At 48.6% G+C, this 20,548-nt stretch overlaps 1 protein-coding gene across 1 annotated transcript in view; it reads right to left on the bottom strand.

The window, feature by feature from the left end:
• Positions 1-15,819: 15,819 nt before the first annotated feature.
• SH3RF3 (SH3 domain containing ring finger 3) overlaps positions 15,820-20,548 on the bottom strand; it is a 383,052-nt gene continuing 378,323 nt past the window's right edge. The window contains exon 11 of the mRNA XM_029937043.1: positions 15,820-18,973. Within this exon, the coding sequence (XP_029792903.1) occupies positions 18,805-18,973 (169 nt within the window). The 3' untranslated portion in view covers positions 15,820-18,804. The remainder of the gene's footprint in view (positions 18,974-20,548) is intronic.

The following is a 20,548-nucleotide window of genomic DNA, read 5'->3' on the forward strand; positions in this document are numbered from 1 at the left end:
TGTAGCTCCATCCATGCAGGCATGGGCTGGTTAGAGGGTCCATGGGCCTGCCTCCCCAGAGGCTCACCCAGGGCAGATCTTGCTGGTGAGAGAATGAACTGGGCAAGGACCCCACAGGAAGATGGAACAGGAACGTCTCTTGTCATCACTGTGAGACAATGGGAGATAGGACCCTGGTACCTTGATGCCCCCTCTCTTCCTGGAACTGGAGGCAGAGAGAATACCTGCCACTTTAGCTAGGTGCAAGGGAGTCATCCACCTCCGGCCTGCCTGATGGCCTCCTGACAGCAGCAGAAGCCGGTCCTGCAATGTTCCCAGTGAAGATTGCTGATCTGGGAGGCCAACGCACGTGCGGGGTCTTGGGTTCTCATGCACCCGCAGCTGAAGATGACATTGTCTTTGACTTGCTTTCCGAGGTACTTCTCGCATCTCATTCAGAAAGATTTTGTCCTTAGGAGCAATCGGAAAGCAGAAAGATGTGTTCCTTGACTAACTGATGTCTAATTTCACATTATAACTAACTATAAATAATATCATAACTAATACATGTAACAGTGTTTGACTTATCTTGGGCTAAAGGACATTTAGAAGCCCCTCTGTGAGAAGCAAATTATGTGCATGAGGGGCAAGTGCCCCATCCTGCTCTCCTATGCCACAGACTGCTGCCAGCTGTCCCTCGACTCCCCATAGGACAGCCACTAGCCACCACCTGCTGGTCTGAGATGGCACCTAGAGTCTCAGGACCCCAACTCCAAGCCACCCAACAGGGAGAACTTAAATGTAGTGCTCTTCCTAAGCCCAGAGAGTCCTGGAATCCAAATTTCCCACGTCCTCATCCATATATTTCAGTGAACTTTGAAGCCCCAGGCATGTGGAGGAATTCAGCTCCTACACTAGACTACATATTCCCTTTCCCCTTCAGGTCAGTGAAACCTGATTTTCAAAAGGGGCTTCTAGGGGTGCCTGGGTGGCTCAGTGAGTTAAGTGTCCGGTTTCTGGCTTTGGTTCAGGTCATGACCTCACGGTTTGTGGGTTCAAGCCCTTGTTGGGCTCTGTGTTGACAGCCAGCTCAGGGCCTGGAGCCTACTTTGGATTCTGTGTCTCCCTCTCTCTTTGACCCTCCCCTTCTCGTTCTGTCTCTGTCTCTCAAAACTAAATTATAAAAATTAAAAAATTTTTTTTAAAAAAACAAAAAGGGCCTCTAGATGAAGGACAGAGGTCACGGACTGCCCTGGAGACTGTATTATCCACATTTCCCATGCCTGGTCCTGCTGGGCTTGGAGGCCTGCCCTTCCCCCACCCCCATCTGCAGATTTGGACCATTTATTAGAATTAAGGTGCACAATTAGTGCTCTGGGCTACTGCAGCGGGCAACAGTGGTAAGAAAGCAACACCCTCATACCCTCAACAAAAATGTGTGGAACACCCAGTTTCTTTCTGCCTGTCAGGGTTCTGGGATAACTGTCAATGAAGTAACTTACTGGGTGACATCCATGCAAATGTGATTAATACATTTTCAGTATGTGTCTGGGGTTTTTTTTTTTTTGGCACTTCCTGAAAGAAAACCTTATATTGTTTTTATGTATAGAAAATTCAACAGCGTCCATTTAGCCCAGTCTGGTGGCCAGTTCTTTAGCTTGGTGCCTTTTTTAACTTGGCAATGGAGCTACCACTTTGGACCTGGGACATTGGCTCCCCAATAATGACAGATCTCATCATGTGTGTCTTTATAATTGGTCCTGAGATTTCACCAGCTAGCCAGAAGTCCTTTGTCGTCTGAGCTAACCTCTTTGAAGGTGACAGTGGTCCAGGTCTTGCTGTGGACCAGATGCCCCAGTCTGCCCTTCCTTTTGATAATGCAGTAGAGACCCCCAGCTTACCACAGAGGACATTCAGGATCAGCTCAATAGGATCCACATCATGGGCTATCACCACCTAGGAAGCTGAGCCTTCCTATTTTCCATCTAAGTAGTGACAGTATTTACCCTTACTCGAAGGACGGGTGCTTTCTTAGTGGGGACATCCTCTTTGCCATCAGTTTTCTTCTTAGCCTTGGCCAACAGTCTCTGCTCTTCCCTTGCTTTGTCTCTGGTCTATATCTATGGGCCAGTTGAGTAGTTGTTTGGAGGTTCAGGGCCTGGGTGAACTGGTTAATCAACAGGGTATACTTTTAGACATTTCTAGAGAATAGCCCTCTGCTATAATGCTGGATGTAGTGGGCCATTTGACAAAGCAAGTGAGGTCCCTTTGGGGCTGGATGTCCCCTATTCAATGCCATAATTCTTGGGTCTTTTCTCAAACAGGGGATTAACCACCTTCTTGGCTCCTGCTTCTTCATGACAGCAGGGCCCATGGTCACCTTCTTCCCTTTAGCCTTCTTTCCTTTCAGCATCTTAGATGGCTGAAAGAGAGAGGCATATCTGCTCTTTTTTAAAAAGGGGTGCAAATATAGCATTTTGGAGTCAAAAGTGACGCTGGAGACCAGTTTGATGTCCCCAACCACTAGAAGGATGTGGGGGGGAACTTAAGGAGAAATCTGCTCTGGGCTCTTATTTGTGCCTGGATTCTTCCTTTTTAACAGTAGGAATAATGTATGTGTCAGTGATCAAATAAAAGTTTGGGTGAATTGTGGAGTAACATATATGTAGTGGAACACAAAACACTCTGTGAGAATACATTAAAATTTTTTTAACATTATTTTATTTTGAGAGAGAGAGGGAGACAGAAGATTGGAAGCAAACTCAGTGCTGACAGCAGAGAGCCCTATTTGGGCTCAAACTTGTGAACTGTGAGATCATGATTTGAATGGACGTGTGATGCTTAACCGACTGAGTGACCCAGGCTCCCAAAGAATGCATTTTTTAAAATGTAAGTGAAATTCAATGGGAGATTTTAATTCAGTGTATTCATATTTGCTTAACATACAATTTCACTTACTAATGTTAATCATGAGAATGGCTGTCAGAAATCACACAATGATGGTTCTTAAAGCAGACGCCTTTCCTCTCAGAGTGGACAAACTACAGATGCATCTGGTTTGTGGGTCTGAATGCATGGGTTCTGGGGGTCGCGTGGAGGGTCTGACTCAGCTCAGCTGATGGCTGGTCATGAAGCCTCTGAGGAGGCCTGGCCTCATTGCTCCTCCACTCTCCCATCAGTAACACAGCACAAGAGTGCTTGTGTGCAGGGAACTATTAAAATTAAATGAGATCACTGGTAAAACGTGCAGTGCTCAGATGCTGACAGCTAAGATTATGTGTAATGCTAAAGGGGCATACCATTTAGCAGGAGAAATAGACTTTTATGCAAACAGTTCTCGTATCAGGGTTAGAAAGAGATGTGTGCTAGATAGATTGAAACTAGAAAAGGAAAACAATTGCCCATATGTACTTGCCCATATTTTTTTTCTATCTTGAAGGTTATTTATTAGGGACTTTATTTGAGGACTCTGATGAGGCAAGTTAGAGAAACAAAACTGGGTTGAGAATATAGTCATAGACCAGGCACAGCTCAATGGAGCAGCCAATTGGCAGCTGGACTTTTTTTTAATGTTTTATTTTTGAGAGAGGGTGTGTGTGTGTGTGTGAGCAAGGGAGTGTCAGAAAGAGAAGGAGACACAGAATCTGAAGACAGATTCCAGGTTCTGAGCTAGCTGTCAGCAGAGTCTGATGCAGGGCTCAAACCCACGAACTGTGAGATCATGACCTGAACTGAAGTTGGATCCGTTCAACCTGAGCACCCAGGCTCCCCACAGTGGGACCAGTTTTAACTGCATTTGCCTCTCTGAAGTTACAGCATGAGACCCAGTGCCAGAGTACTTTGATCCAGTCTTCCTCAACTTCCCTTAGGGGACATGTATATGCTCAGCCAGTACTCACAGATTTTAGAGCCCCAAAGAATCTGAGATCTGCCCCATGAGTTCACCTAAGACATGGCACAATTTGTGTGGAACATTTGTGAACGTGTCCTGGAGCTGCTATATGTAAGCAGAGGGTGTTAACTTGAGGTGCACATTAGGTCATCTGGAATGTTTCCACCCTAGACTCCTTGTTTTAGGAGCTCAGGCAAGAACATTGGGACCTTGGGAAGCTTCCATGTGATTCCAGTGTGTGGCCAAGATGCACATTCGATGAGTGAGCAGACAGGTCCCGGGTCCCAAGGGCACTGTGAGATCTCATCTCTCTTGCATCCCACAGGTGGGGCCAGGAAAAGAGTCAAGGCACAGGCCTGTCCCTCCTCTAAACCTGCTAATGCACTTCAACAGAGCAAATGGCCAGAACCTTCACACTGTGGGCACCAAACCTTTGGGTTTTTAGTTTCCATTGACCTATCTGGCCTTTGCTGAGGTAACACTGAAGATGTGAGGAGAAATATTCTAGCAGAGGTCCCTACAAGGCCTCAGATCGATGATCAGTGAGCCTATCAAGCTTTTAGTGAGCGTGAACCACATCCCAGCCCCTGGGTGTCTCCCTGCTGAAGAGGGTGGCAGACCAAGAAACAAAAGGGGGCACAGATAGCTTCTGAAGTGGGGTGGACTGGGTAGCCCTGGGCAGGAGACTGGGTAGGCTGCAGGGGCACCAGCTTCCAGATGAGGGGTGGGATCATCGGGGCTTCTGCAACTCTTTGCACAGGAGGGTCAACCTTTCCAAAGCAAGGCACAGTGGTTCTGGCTGGTTCTGGGCCTGGGGGGCCAGGGGTGGGGCTAGCATTCCTAGAAGCTCTTTGATGGGGAGGTCGACTCAGCAGTGTCTACCATCACTGTTCACTCAACTGTGAAAGTCAGGGCCTAGGCTGCCACTCATTAAGCTGAGAACAGGCACTTAGTGAGGGCGAGGCGGGGAATGCTACACACCCGCCCCCACAGCAATCAGCATCTGTTTCGACTGATGAGGAGCAATGGTGAACTATTTTTTACACTGAAAAAAGCTATTATGGGAAAATAATTGGACTGTCCATTTTTGGAAAGTGTGACCATTGTTGAGGAGATCGTCATCTAAAGGCAGGAGACAAGGAAATTTGCATTAATTACTGGTGAGCCGCGTGCCAGCTCTTGTGCTGCAGTTGTCTGCGCCTCACACTCCTGGCCCCGTTTTGAAGCTCAGGGACTCCTGGAGGGGCCAGCCATGATTTTCGCCTGCAGGACAGCTTCGCCTCATTTCTGCTGCCTTGATGTGGTGAGTAATGATGGCCTCATCCCTGAGCTGTCTTGGGGGCAGGCCCTGGGGTGAGGGGCGGTAGCTGCAAGCTGCAGGCTGCCACCCCATATGCAGACATCAGGCATCTTCTCTTCAAAGGAGGGGCCAGGTTCTCTGTGCACACAACCCCCACAGCCTGTGAGCCTAATTCTCCATATCTGAGTTTCTGTTCCAGGCCCAGCTGGGGGTTCCATGGTCCTTGTGCTGGGGAAAGTCAGAAGGACCTGGGAGGCCTCTCCTGCACAAGGCACTTTACAAAAATTGTGCCACTTCATCCTTAGACCTGAGAATTGGTCTGCCATATCTGCCACATCCACATTTGAACAGTCCCTGACCTGAACTCTCATTGTCAGTAGGGACTCAGCACTTGGACCTGGCTCTTTCTCACCCAGGAAACACCTGTGAAATGAGCTCTGAAAGCCAGATTGTGCAGGCTAGGAGCCCCTGCACAGTAGGGATGCTGAGGCCAAGTGGGATCAGCAGTCTGGGGGCCTCAAAGGTTCCAGAGCCTGTGGCCCAGAGTCTGCATCCCAAGATGCTGGTCTTCCTCTGCAGAGGAGGGGGTGTCCAGTGGGAAGCAGGGAGGCTACTTGCTGCCTGGCTCAGAGGATTGCTCCCATGTCTGTAAGCCTCAGGGAAGATCTGTAAATCAGAACTATTCCATTCAGCTAGAGATCTTGGAGCTGAGGGTGCAGAGTTTGAACAGGTGATTAAGCCAAAGTATACCTTGCCCTGAGTAGGAACATTTCTGCTGTCAATGGCCATGAGGAGGTGCTGGGAATGTGGGCCTCCTGGGGTGGGGGGGGGGACTCCAACCTTCCCAAGTCCCATAGTGAGGATGTGGGTATGATATCAGGGATACGGGAGATGATAGGAAAGCTGTGCCATGCTGCTAGCTGCTCCTGTCATTTGGGGAGTGGACATCTCCACCTGGGCTTGCTGGCTTGGAGGAGGAGGAGGAGCATCCTATGAGCCCCCTGGATAGGGAGGAAGTGACCACAGGATGGGCTATGAGTTGGCTTGATCTGCCCACAATGCCTCTTTCCTTGTACCTCCAACCACAACCTTTGCAGCTGTAGGCTGGCCCTGGGCAGAGAAGGGGCACAGACTACAACCTCCATGGTTGCTTTGCCTCTCCTCCCTCCACATAGTACTCTTTCTGCTAATCTTCATCTAATACAGGAGTGCTGGAAGGAGACAGGGCTGTGTGTGTGTGTGTGTGTGTGTGTGTGTGTGTGTGTTTTGGGAAGATGTAAAAAAAATGAGGCTTTGTGTTTAGATGGGACAATGGTATAAGAAAGTTACTGCTTTCTTGTGGGCAGTAACTCAAGGGAACAGGAGTGGAAGACATGGACAGCCATCCAGGGAAGGAGGGATGTCTCAGAAGTGTCTCCCACAAAAGGAGTGTTGACAGGACATCTGTCCAAATGTCCCCTTCTACCTCTAGGTTTCTGTGCATTAAGTGGACTGTAGTCTCCCTCACTGAGGTGACTTTTTGGCACAGAGGTGCAGTCAATGAGAGGCACAGCCAGGTGACACTCACCAAAGCTGGTGGTCATGGCAATGGCTACAGTAAGTGACAGGATGCAAAGTGGGGCCCAGAGGACCATTTAGCTTTCAAGAAGTGGACAGCCACATCGGTGGCTCAGGAAAGGAGGCAGGGGTGGGACAGGGGTCTTGTCAGTAGGTGGATCTCAGGGGCATCCATGCATACAAGTCCTCAGAGAGAGGCACACCCCGGGAGCTAGAAAGCAGAGACTGTGGCCTGAAGGCTCCCTGGGTACCCACCTTGCTCACCACTTCCTGAAGGCTGGCTCCTCAACTTCTCTGAGTCAGCCTCTGCCCACCTGCTCTTGCCTCACCTCAGCACGGCCCTGCAGTAAAGGATTCTCAGAAAACACTCAGCATAAAGATATGCACAGCAGAGGATAAGGAGACCAGGTAGGGTGACTGTAACAGACCAGGAGAGAGGCTGGGCAGAGGTGACTTTATGAAATGAAAATTCCTTAAAGACCAGGCACAGCACCCTGATTGATTGTACTGTGCTGTGTACACCTGGTGGGAGCAGGGGCTGCAGGTTAGAAGGCATACATGCCTGCAGAATGTGGAGATTGGCGAGTTTTCCAAAGAGGAGGATGGACGTGTAGAGGGCAGCCCCTGGACTCTGCCTGGACCCCACTAGCTGAGACTGGGATGCACAGGGTACCTGTGCGATGGACAGTGGACATGTCCAGCCAGTAGCCAGATCTTGCAGGGAGACTCAGAAAGAGGGAGGCTGAGGCACAAGTGTGAGAGCCCCTTAGTCACAGGAGGCCTTTAGAGAGCAAAAGCACAGAAAGCCATCATGAACAACAGGGAGAGAGGAACCATGGGAACCCAGGGATTCTCAGGAGAGAGTGTCACAGCCAGATCCAAAGTGAGAGTTTCCAGAACAAGGCAGACACCTCATGGGGCCAAACAAGCAGCACAGGTTGAAGGAAGGTAGGGCAATCCCACCTAGAACTGGTTCCTGTGTTAAGACTCACGTCACCCCACTTCATTATCATAGGAGATGGGGATTTCCAGATTTGCAGGGTGGGCATGGGCTCTCACATGACCAGGAGGCAGGGATGTGCAGGAGAGCATCTTCTCTGTTTCTGCAGGGCTTGGCAGCAGTAAGGTCAAAGTGGTCATGGGCATTGGTTCATAAAACAGCCTCAGACTGAGGCTGTGTTGCCTGGAATTAATCTATTTCTTCTTCTTCTGCCCTTGGCACCTGGAGACCCAGAATCTATTCTATGGCCTCAGCAAGGCCTTCCCTGGTGGCCTTGGGGAACTTCCTACCTAGTGTTCTATGGCACAAGTGGTCACAAGACCTCTGGGTGGAAAGCCAAGACCTAAGGGTATGAGGGTCCAATCTCTGTTTCTCTCCCCCATGTCACCCCTCAACTGGGCTGACTGACTTGGGATGTGGTCCTGCTTTCTAGACACTTTGAGCACAGACATGCAGGTTGACAGCCAGTGTCCGTGTGGGCTGTATGCCTTGGAGAGTACTTGAGTAGGCAGCTGTAGCCCAGTGCTCTCTCGGGGCATCTGATGAGTGACAGAGTACAAGTATGAAGTAAGGGCCAACACGAGTCCTCCAGGCTCTTTGACAGAAGAAAGCAGGGTTGGGTTCTTAAAAGAGGGTGGAAGGCCCACCTCTGCAGACAGTGCTCACTGCCAGGGCCCCATTCTGGTGTCCAAGGCAGTGATGGAATGAGTGTCTGTGCCTTGTGCCAGCCTGACAGTAGGGCAGAAATGCTGTGAGCAAGCATTCTTCCAGCATATATGAATCTCTTTGGCCACTCTCCTTATCTGAGGGGATAAGCAGGCATCCAGGTACAGAGAAAGTGTCAACTAAGATGTTTGGTCAATTCAACAGAAGAAGATCAAACAGCTAATGAGGTGTCCTAGGCCCAGCCTCACCCAGAGTCACAAAGCCAGTGGGGCAGATGTGGGTCTAGAACCTGGTCCCTGACAACCAGTCTTCCTCACTCTGTCTTCTCTCCCCTAGGGCCCTACCTCCATGTGGGTGCCGTGGCCTTGTCTCAGTCCTGAGCCCCAGCGGAGCAGTGGCTGGCCTGAACTTCTCCAAGCATGGGGAGCAGTTTCTCTCAGCTTGGTTGTAAGGACACCACTCCCAGGTAGCCAAGCACCAGCCTGTGGGCCTGGACAGAGGCACACCTACAGTGGGGAGGGATTTTCATCGTCACACAAGTGGGGGCACATGGCACAAGGGCCATCTGGGATTCTGACATCAGACACCACAGAGGGAACCCATATCATTCTCCAGCTCCGAGTCAGGCTTCAGAGAGCAAAGAGACATATATGAGGGCCTCCAGTTAATGCCTCCGTGTTGGTACTGTACATTGGAAGTCAGATGGGGATGCTGCCAACTGCCGCTCAGCCAGGTCTCTCTGGGTTTAGAGTGTGGCCTTTGGAGCCAGACTGTCTGGGTTTGAACCTCTGTGGCACTGCTTTGCCACAGACTCAACAGAGTTGTTTGCACTCTGCCTTAGTTTTCCCATCTGTGAAATGGTCATGTAAAACTTCCTGCTGCATCAGGCTGATGTGGGGACAGAAATGAGAAAATTTGTGTAAAGCGCTATGCGTGGGTCCAGCTGAGCAAGCACTTGTATTTCATGTGCACTTACATCACCACAGATGAGGACACAGAAGAATTCTAGGATGCAGGTGTCCACACCCCCTGCGTCACATCTTTCTCCACCTTTGCTCTTGTGTGCTTCCCTGTAAGTCACTACCTCCTTCTGTCTTGCATTCAGAGCCCCCGGAGGGAAACTTCTTGTTTTGGCAGTTTGCAAGTATTGAGCCCCTGCTCCGCTTGCCTGTGAACAGAACTTCATCCCCTGTTGCTGTTGCCAGAGGGCCCGGCTCTTGGTCAGATGGATGGGATCAGGATACTGAGGGGTGGCACATGACAAGCAGCAATGCGACCACTGTGTACGCTTTGCTAGCTGCTTTGTTCAGAAGGGGCTGTGGAAAGTCAGAACCTCCGTCCTGGCCAGGAATAGAAATGAAGCCTCAGATCACCATCAGCATCTGAGCCAAAGCATGACCCAGAAGAAGCACAGGTGAGAGGCAGAGGCTGAGAGATGGAGTCTGGCCTCTCATTTCAGCAAACGCCCTCACCATTGTGTGGGCCGCTTGGGCCTGCTAACCAGGGGATACTGATGGACTATGATGGTTTGGATTTTTAATGTTATGTGTCACTTTGACTGGGTGAAGGGAGGCCCAAATATCTGATAAAATCTTATTTCTGGGCATGTCTGTGAGGGTGTTTCTGGAAGAGATTAGCATATGAGTCAGTAGATGAGTAAAGAAGATGTACTCTCACCAGTGTGGATGGATGTCATCCAATCTGTTGACAATGAAGAGAACAGAGAAACAAAGGGAGGGTGAATTCTCTCTCTTTCTTCTTGAGCTGGATGTTCTTCTTCTCTTGCCCTCAGCCACTGGAGCTCCTAGCCCTCAGGCCTTCAGACATGGGCTGAATTACCCCACAGGTTTTCCTGGCTTTTCAACTTGCTGACAGCAGATCATGGGACTTCTTAGTCTCCATAATTGTGTGAGCCAATTCCTGTAATAAACCTCTTCTTATATGTCTATATATACCCTACTGGCTTTGTTTCTCTGACTAATATGTAGGCCCATGGTTGAGAAGTTTCCCAGGCATCCTCCCTTCTCTTCCACCATCCCCCACCCCCACCACCTCCTCTGGTTTACTTCACAGTCTTGTAAAGAAATAACTGCAAATGAGAGAAGAGTTATCTCAGAGTGGTCTCCCTCTGGGACTTATGGACAGCCTCCTCCTCGGCCTCCACCATGGCTCAGCTTATTGGAGAGACCCTTCTGGTCTGCCCATTTCTCCCTATGTCCTTGCCTCCACCCTATGCAAGGACACCACCACCTCTTTCCTGGAACTTTGCAGTAGCTTCTTCACTGTCTTCCTCACATTCATATGATCCATTCACTACCTTGCCCACAGAGGGAGCTTTAAAACACAGATATGATTGTGCCATACTCCTTATAAACTCTTCAGAGGAATACTCTGCTTTTGGCCTAGCAGGCTCACCTCTGCTTGCCTGCCCATTCTCATCTCAGTCCCTCTCTGCCCCTACTCTTCTCTTCTCCCCTGCCTCGCTCCTCTCTCTTCTCTTCTCCCCGCAGCTTAAGTGAGCTCTTTCCTGCCCCTATGGGTACTTGTATGTGCTGACCATCCACCAGAACAGTCTTCCCTTTCTTTAAAAGACACTGCCATGGTTCTTACCCTGCAAGTAGATGCAATTCATCTTGTGACCCCTCTGTGCTTTGTACAGAGCCTAGTTATTTTTTTTTGCCTAGTAGCTATTGCCTAATTAGGTAACTTTTGACTTTTTCATTACAACGTGGTCTCCATGAGCATAGGCACTGTTACAGGCTGAGTTGTGTCCTCCCCAATTCATATGTGACTATACTAGGAGACAGGATCCTTAAGGAGGTAATTCAGTTAAAAGGAGGTTGTGAGAGTAGGCCATACTCCAATATGACTGTGTTTTTACAAGAAGAAGAAATTTGGACATACATACACACAGAGGAAGACCATGTGAAGGCACAGGGAGAAGGTGGCCATCTATAAGCCAAGGAGAGAGGCCTCAGGAGAAACCACCCTGCTGACACCTAAGACCTCCAGCGTCCAAAATGGTAGGACATAAATGTGAAAGTCACCCACTCTGTAGTATTTCGTTATGGCAAGCAAGTTAACACAGGCATCATGGGTTTGCTCACTATTTCCATAGCAGCATACAGTATTTTCTGATTGACCAGGGCCCCATCAGGCAGAAGCTCCAGGGATGCTTGGCATCTTGAGAAGGATTTTCTTGGCTCCATTCTTCTCTGTGATGCTGGTGCTTGGCACAAGGAATCTTAGGAAACAGGCATTGAATAAATAAGTACAAGTGGGAGGGATGGAGAGAAGGTACACATATGTAGAGCAAATGTCCTGAAATGGCCATGATAAAATGGGCCACATCCTCAGATTTGTGCTGACAGAAATGTGCTTACACCCTTCTGGGCAGGAGGGAGCTCCTTCCCATCTACACTGGCATTGCTCATTCTTGCCAAGAATCTCCAGGCAGGAAGCAGCTCGAATCTCGTTTTTGAGTGGGCTGGATCCCTCTGCCATGTGCTACCAATGCCTGTTCTCAGGCATAGGGCTTTTCATGTTTCTAGTTACTCCTTCAATGCTGGCTTTCCTTTCCAGATTGTAAACTCCATCCTTCATATACCTTTCCTCAGACTGTAGATGCAGCCTGGCACCTATGAGTGCTCTATTGACATGCATGTACCAGTAAATGGATGGATGAAGACTGGAGCCAACAAAGGTGCACAGATGGATAAACTTCCTCCATGACACTTTCTGTGTGTGGTTCTACTTTTTAGAGCATTGAAGGACGTGACTCCTTCCAAACAGAATTTTAGTACATATTGATGTCCAACTCTGCTGATATTTCTTATTGGACTCTTTTGGGATATGGTGTTTATGTCTCACCTTCCGAAATATGGTGCCTGTTGATAGTCCATTTTCTCAGATTTTGCTAGGATGTTTCTAGGGCCAGTGTCCTGGGGGTGGGATAGATGTAGCCCTGTGGAGTGGGCACCTGCTGGGTTGAGCTGACCAGTAACAATCTCCTTAAATTTTGCCACCTGCATTATAGGGGTGTCCTCTTGCTTCTGTCTTTAATCTATGTGGTTTGGCTGGGTGAGAGCTCAGGGACAGCCTTTATCTCAGGTCCCATCAGTTAGCAAATTCCTGCCCTCTGTTCACAATGGCTGAGTCATTGTGGGTCAAGCGCCCACCCTGAACCTGTAGAGTCAATCCCAGGATTTTGTCTGGGACCACTGAGAACAAGAAACTCTCTTTCTGCAGGAGTGGCTAAGGTGTTAGTCATCCCAAACCTGAGGGTGGTAGGGAAAGCCTGCAAAAAAGGAGCAAATATGGAGGACAAGAAAGTCAAGAGATACCCAAGAACAGCATATGAGAACCTGGATCCAGTTGTACCTGAAATAAAATATACTTAACCTAGTTTCTTAGTGGATATATGATTAGTATTTTGGGTATGACATTCTACATATTGTAAGATGTTCCCACCAGCAAAACGATGTAAGTTTCCCTAGTCATTGAAACAACCAGAACCACCCCGTCACTTTCACTTATCGCAGATGGCTGCCCTTGGCTTTTCAGTTACTTGAGTCAAGAATCTTCCCCTTTTTATTTATTTCAGTTGGTTTTCTGATATTTTCAAATAATAATTACAGACTGTCAAGATTTTTGGGTGTCAGAGATTTAATCCTCAGCATGGCAGTTGACCTTGGTGTAGCCTGTCAGAACACAGGACTGGTTCTGAGAGAAGCCAATGGCCGGCACAGGCAGCCAGCAACATGGACAAAAGAAAAATTGCCTGATTCTGGTTCTGGAAAATGGCACTGAGGGATAAACCTCAGCATTTCAAGGCCAGCCTTGGATGTTGGGATGACAACAGCTTGGCCTAAATCAGGACACCCCCAGCTCACAAGCCCAAGATACACTCCCTTTGGAGATTAAGATAGCTACTAAGAAGGGTAATATCAAGTGAAAATGAGATGAGTACTCCAACATGTTGAAATCAATAAGGATCATTACAAGATCCATAAACATGGGGACAGGGTCTGTGAGACCAAGCCAGTGGTGGGAACTGGCTTAAAGGAGGAGGAATTCAGGTCTCAACATTTTTCTGAGCACCACAGGCTTTATGAGGGAAGGCTGTGTCCTGCCTATGCATGTCGTGTCTAAGCAAGAGGAGAAGCACTTATCTCAGCATTGGAAGGGAACTAGAAAAGTTTAGTCCTTCCTTCCTTCTATTAGGGATCCAGAGTGTGTTTCCTTAGACACAGTTTAGAGCTGGCTGCATCAACTAATAACCATCAATGGTTTCCCACTTATGGGACTGAGCACAAACTCCTCCAGCATTCAAGCCTGTGTCAACCATGGCTCCCCAGTATCCTAGTGTGTGGTGTCACGCCAGGCATCAGGCCTTGTGTTGCCTCTGATTTTCCATCTATAAATAGTACAATAGCAGCACCCACCTCAGAAGGTGGTTACAGCTGACAGCAGTAAGTGTTGGCTGCTACAACCATCATTTTTAGGATTTCTGCTACATTCAAGAAAGAGCCAGAGTATTGGATGTTAGAAGTCCTGGCTCTGCTACTCATTTAACTCAGAGCTAATAACACACAGTCTTGATTTCTTCATCTATGAAATGGGAATAAGGATCATACCTCAAGAAGATGTTGTAAATAAAAGAATTTGAATAGTATGTCAACCCCTCCATTTGGAAAGGCCTCAAGCCCTGGCCTTGCTTACTCTCTAAAAAACACAGTTTAGGAAGAGATTCACAGGGAGGCCTCCAAAGGGCTTCGTTTCCTCTCCCATGAATCTGCACACAACTCTGTTTGGGCACCTCTCCCAGTTTAGCCCATCTTGTTAATGGCCAGTTGTGTGATGTCCCAGCTGCTCTGCTGAGGGCTGGCTGTTCTCACTCCCTATTGCCTGCCTGGGAGCAGCCAGTATGCCTCTTCATGCAGACATTTAAATGAATGCTGGCCCATGGAGCTTCTCCCCAAGAAAGAAGACCCAAAGCTCCCCTAGTGTAGATATGCCACCCTGTAAGTTAGAGGCATAGATGTGACTCATCATAAAACCCACAAGGACTGGAGGTTCAGCTCACTGGTGGATGGTGACAAATGTCCTTGCAGGCTAAGTGGTTGAGCTTTCTTGATTAGAACACTGTTCTCCCTGTGGATATTAAGCCAGCAAAGGGAAGTTAGTTCTGTTTGCTTGGTGAGCATGGAAGGAAGTTATATGTTGAAAGTAAAATGGCACCAGGCCCTGTGAGGTTGTCATATTCACCTCTATAGTCCGGGTGTCCTTGCCTCACAGACTTGCACATTTTGCTGCCAGGCACCCTTTCCTGGAAAATTGTGGTGGGTGCTCCTTACATGTTGTCTAGCCCCCTCTTCTCATGCTCTCATGCTTGACATTTTATTTGTATAGAGGGTTTAGGGTCCAGCTTCTGGAGTTGGAGTAGTCTTGAGACTGGGTCATAGTATTCCATAAGCTCTCTGACCTGAGGCAATTTACTTCACCTCTTCTAACTTTGATTGTTCATCTAGTAAAAGATGATAAGAGTACCTTTCACTGAGAGTGAAAGGGCTGGGAGGGTTAGTGAGCATGTAGTATACTTCCTTATTAGAGTGCTGGGTCCTCATTGTACATTGCACCCATAACCTGTGCTTATATACATTCATTTAGTTTTTATAGAAGGGTAAAGTGGCTCCTTGATAAACTTTCTTCCAGGTCAAACATATATGTGATAGTGAAAGAATATGGGTGGGTGTCTTGGCTAAGAAGTCAGTAGAAGCCTACTTCAAGATGTGCCCTGGAATGTTTCAGGCTGGTGGAGCTGTCTGGCTGATTTGCGACAGGCCCACTTTTCTGGAGGTCAGTGGCCACCTGATGCCCTCCTGCTGGTGGATTCCAGAACTTTTCTCCTTGTGCTTCAGAGAACAGCTCCCTAAAGCTTGGGCACTCTGAGGGCCAGAGAGACAAGGGCATGGCCACCGCCATGGATATGCTGGTCTTGGGGGCCAATTCCAGGCACTTCTGGAATTGATGGACTTGAGTAACCACTGACACAAAATGCTTTCCCACAAGATAGGAAGTTGAGTGATCTGCAGAAAGTCACCCTACCTTCCAGGCAAATGAGCCACTGAAGGGGGGCCAGAGGTCTGCACACCCACCAGCCTGTGGCTCAATGCTTACTGCCCAGCCAGTGGATCTCTGGCATGTGCTGGAGATGGCTGTCTGGACATCCCTGGTCTCCCACTACCCTGTGTTCTGCATATGGAAGCACTCTGAGGTGGTGGAGGGGTAAGCCAATGGGATGACTAGCAGGGACTCAGGGTGACACCTGCCCTGTCATGCTTCTATCCACTTGGGCATTTCTGCTCAGACCTTCTCAGCTTCTGCCCCAACCTCACTGCTCCCATCATCCAGACACAAGGCCTCTCCATGTTCATTTTTATTTAAAGACTCAGAAACACAGGCATCATAGTTTGTCATCACTGTCAATTCTTCCAAAATCACACACTGACATTTGTGTGTAACAAAATCATTGGTGTGTGTGAGTGTGTGTGTGAACTGTGCAAAGTACAAAGAACTTCTCAGCCAGGCAGCTGAGCTTATTTGGGGTGCCAGAGTCTGGCATTCATACTGTGAGGTTGCCAGGGAAGTGCCTGCCCACTGTCTCCCCACTCTTCTTCTGTGGACCAGATGCCCTCATCATTTCAGTGTCCACTGACCTTCCTCAACGGTGCCTATGGACGTTACTGCATTCCTCATAGCAAGTCACCTTGGCTGCCAAATGCCACTGATAACTAAGATGTATAAGTTGCTGGGCCAGGGTAGACAGTGAGGGTTCAAGTAAGGTGTTGGTGTCATCTTAGTAACCAAAATGAGTTTGTCCTTTAGGGAAAGGTAGCCCAAAGGGTCAAATTCTGCTCTTGCCCTTGTCTGTGGGCCAACTGGTCATGAAGGCTCATGGATTTGGCTGAATATGTATGAAAACAGCCTAAAGCATGGGGGCTGGTTGTGCTTCCCTACTCTCTGGGAGCCCCACCTGAAAGGATGTCTTGGTGATGGCAGGCCTATGGCATCCCCTCCTTCCCAAGGTCATACCTGCCCTAACTCTTCCACAAGAAGGGCCAGCTGATGCCTTGAAAAGGCACTGGGCACTCGTCCAGCTCTCTGCTGTGAGGGATTTTGGGCCCTGTGGGCTGCTGCCTCACCTACAGTCTCTAGGCTGTTTATCAATTCCTACCTACCGCTAGCATTGTGTGGGTAGTGGCTGGGAGAGGAAAGAAGGTCCAAGTTAGTCTATTCTGTTGCTTGGTAACTGCCTTTGTTAAAAAAAATAAATAAAAAGGTTTCCTTATTATTCAGGGATGTGAGTTAGTTCTGGTCTTACAGGGGAACTTGTGTCTCCCCTAGTGTGTTAAATCATGCACATTTTTGGTAATGGCATGATTTTAAACACACACATGACTTTTGTGCATGGCAGACAACTGATTTGGCACCAATGGCAAATGGACACCTTCTGGTTTTCATTAACTCATGTAGGGCTCTCTGGGTTTAAGCTGCATTTTGTCTTTCTTTGATTCAGAACAAATTTCTCAAGTCTATTAAATCTATGATTATCTGGGGAGAGGAGAAGGGCTTTTGTCTAGGTGCGATCCCACCAGCATGGTAGCCACCTGACAGTAACAAATAGCCAAGTCACATCCCCAAATAGGAACTCTGGAAATAAGTTTTCTGTGTTTCAAAGGCATGACACCAGGTGAGGTAATGTGCTTCTGGATTTTGCTGTATCCTTGAACACCAGGGAGATCCTATGTTATCAAAGGCTAATTTAGTCAGCCTAATTTAAATTTGAGTGGCTTTGTAAAAATAAAGAGAGAGGGAGCTTATGGTTTGTGACTCTGAACTGATAAGAATGTATTCTTAAGGTGTGAATCTCTTGAGAACAAGACTGCTGCATGACCAGGTTTCTCCAGTCTGTCTCTGTGGGAGTTCTGGGCTGCTGGGCTCATGAAGAGACCTCAATGACCCAACCCAGGGCAAGGTCCCATGATCAAAGGTGCCCCTTCCTCCTCTTTCTTCTCCTGGCTCCCTTGAATTCTGCAAATCTGCAGCAACGTCTCAAATCCCTTGTTCTCCTCATTGTACTTCCAGTCTCTAGACCAACATTTGTACTCCCTGATAGGGAAACATTTATTTAAAAAAAAAAAAAAAGAAAAAACTGTCACAGGGTGGTAAATCTGAATTGTGGTTAAAAACTACATATTTCGGTAGTGATAAATCATATTTTGATAATGCTAATTGTAGTCATTTTCTCTAAAGCAATAAAAGGAAAATTCTGCCTTCCTAGGCTGGGGTTGACCATGTTCTTTTTACTGCCACAAAAAAGGCAATCATAGTGACCCTTCCTTGAAATGTTTCTAGTTCTTGAATAATAATTACCACTGTCTAGACAGCATGGAGCTTTGGTAAGGGTTTAAAGAAATTGGCTTTTTCTAAACTCCCTCCAACCACTTAAATGAATTCCCTCTTATCCACGGAACAGTAGCCAACACTGATATTGAGTACGTGGGCTTTTCAGAGTTTTCCAAAATTCACATGGTAAATATAAAAATTCTGTCCACTTGATTATCATCTCAGACATTTTTTCTTTCAAGCTCAACCAACTCATTATTGGTTTTGCAAAAAGGCAGCACCAAATGTATGAAAAATAGGCAATGTATGACCTATTAGAAATATAGAAAGTCTAACAGCTTTACTTTAAAAAGATGTTGTAAGAAAGAAGCAATGCAAAGGGACAGTGGCGGCAAAATGAAACATGTGTCTTATAATACCGGCAGGAAACAAAGCCAAGTGAGATCTCGCGCCTGTAACAGGAGCTGCGTGCTGGGCTTCCCCAGGGACTCAGGGGACCTGGCGAAGGCTCTGGGCTAGGAACACCCTTGCTGAGTGGCCAGGTGCTAGGTGACTGAGGTATATAGAGAGGTGATGGAGCAATCTGGACCCCCTACAAGAAGCCCAGAGCAACCCATAAAGACATTTTCCAAATGCCCTGGGCACAATGCCCACTGCCCACCCCCCACAGCCCTTCTGCAGCTTCCGACCTTGCATAGGCAGCAAACAAGAATGCTGCAGCTTAGCAGTTAAGTCACAGAGCAAATCAACCTGCATCAGCAGCTTCTCTCTCCAAAGGTATTTCTTTACAGTTTACACAGAGGGAAGCATTTTGTCAGAGAACAACCCCAGGGTGTGCTCTTGGTTGGGTGTTGTGAGCTCCCACCCCCATCCAGGGTGGCCCTGCCAGGAGCCCTGAAAGGGACCTGGGACCCCCCAGGACAGCCTTGACGTCCTCTTGTTGTGCCCTGGGGATACCAGGGAGCCTTCGTTCCTGGGGAGTGGGGTGTGGAGAGCGTGTCCTCAGAAGCTCTCTACAAAGCTTCCTGGGAAGAGACCGGTGCGGCCGTTCCTCTGCAGGGTCCCCTTGTACCAGCCGTCCTCACGCTTCTTGTGCACAAAGACAATGTCACCTTCCTTCAGCTCAATCTCTGCCTCACTCTGGGGAGGGTACGAGACCACCACACGGTACCTGGGGGGGAAACACACCACATTGGCTAAGCCTGACTCTAGGCTGGAAAATGACTGCCCAGGACCTGCTTGCAATCTCTCTCTCTCTTTGCTCTTCCTTTCCTTTTCCCCAACTGGTGTAATTATTATAATTTGGGGCTACTTTTAAAAATGTCTACTTTGATTTTAATTTTTACACAACCTTTTCATTTTTTAATTAAAATGAAAAAATAATTTCTCCATCATGTCATTTTGGAGCTTGATCTATGCAGCTGGAACATTTCTGCAATCTGAAATCGCCTGTCCCCACCCTCCAGCCAGCCTTGCCTCCCAGACCCCTAAGGGAACTCCTCAGGGACAGGTGTCCCCAACATGAGACCAGCACACGCTGGTGACTGTTGTGCAGGAAGAGCTGAGAGGAACCTGCCACCCCACTGGGCATGTGAGGTGGAGCTTCTGTGTGATGTCCAGGTCCTAATTGTGGGTGGGTTTTACAGCAGGCAGGATGCAGCTGCTCTCAATCCATGAAAAGCCCTAGCTAGAAGTCTTTCCAGAGCCCTACACCTGGAGGGTTACACCCACACCTGGAGGGTCATGGAGCCTGCCCCAGTTGGGATCCTTGCTGGGGATCCACTCCAGCCTCTCTGTGCTCAGCAACCACAGAGTGAAAACATAGGCAGACCATGGTCTTCCTCTGCTCAGAACAGAAGCCAAAGTTGGGGAAAGGCTTCTCTGTTCTTCTCTCTCTCTGAGTGCACGTGCACTCCTCAACCTCCCCGAGCTCAGGGCTCTCTTGCCTGTGCCGCTCTTGCCTGTGCCTTCCCTGACGCTCTCTCTGGAGCTCTCCTGCCTTCCACAAGCCAGCTGGGCTCCGTTCACGTGCAGAGTGCCGAGTGCATGTCTCCCACACCGGCGTGCAAGCCCCCAGACAGCAACTGTTACCTGGTGCTCCCTACAGTGTGCCCAGTGCCTAGGACAGGCCCCTCACACAGGAGCACTGTTCATACATGCGGGAGGGTGCCTGGAGGCCTGGGGGTGCTCTGTCAGTCAGGTGGAGCTCCTGGGGAGCTGAGGTAATTGGGCACTCAGAGGGGCAGAGGTGGCAGCAGCTGGCGGCAGCTGGCATGGAGAGGCTGGGCAATGTGTGTATCTGGGCCTGCGGCTCCACAGCAACCACCCAGCAGACAGTACCACTCAGCAAACAGTACCTCCTCCTAGCCCACGCACTGGCTGCAGTGAGAAGGTGAGATATTCCTTTTCCCTCAGTCTTCCTTGGGCTGTCAGTTGGGAAGGCCTGTCCCCTGGTCCTGCCTCCCCCATAAGCTGAGCCACATAAATGGGCCCCTGAAGGAGATCATCCAGGTGTCCCAGTAGCTGGCTGTCCTGAAGATCCTCAAGGGGCTCTAAATGTGGAGCCTCTGACCTGTATATTCTGCTTCCGGAGAAACCGGAACATTATGACACAAAAAAGTTTCTATGTCAGCATTTCTACAAATGTGGCCGTAGACCTCAGAACCTCTAGGTCAGAGGCTCTATCCCGGACCTACTTGATGAAACTCTGTGGGAATGGGGTCAGGAGTATAGACATTGAGCAAGT

The sequence above is a fragment of the Suricata suricatta genome, chromosome 4, assembly GCF_006229205.1.
Source record: "Suricata suricatta isolate VVHF042 chromosome 4, meerkat_22Aug2017_6uvM2_HiC, whole genome shotgun sequence".
Taxonomy (NCBI): Eukaryota; Metazoa; Chordata; class Mammalia; order Carnivora; family Herpestidae; genus Suricata; species Suricata suricatta.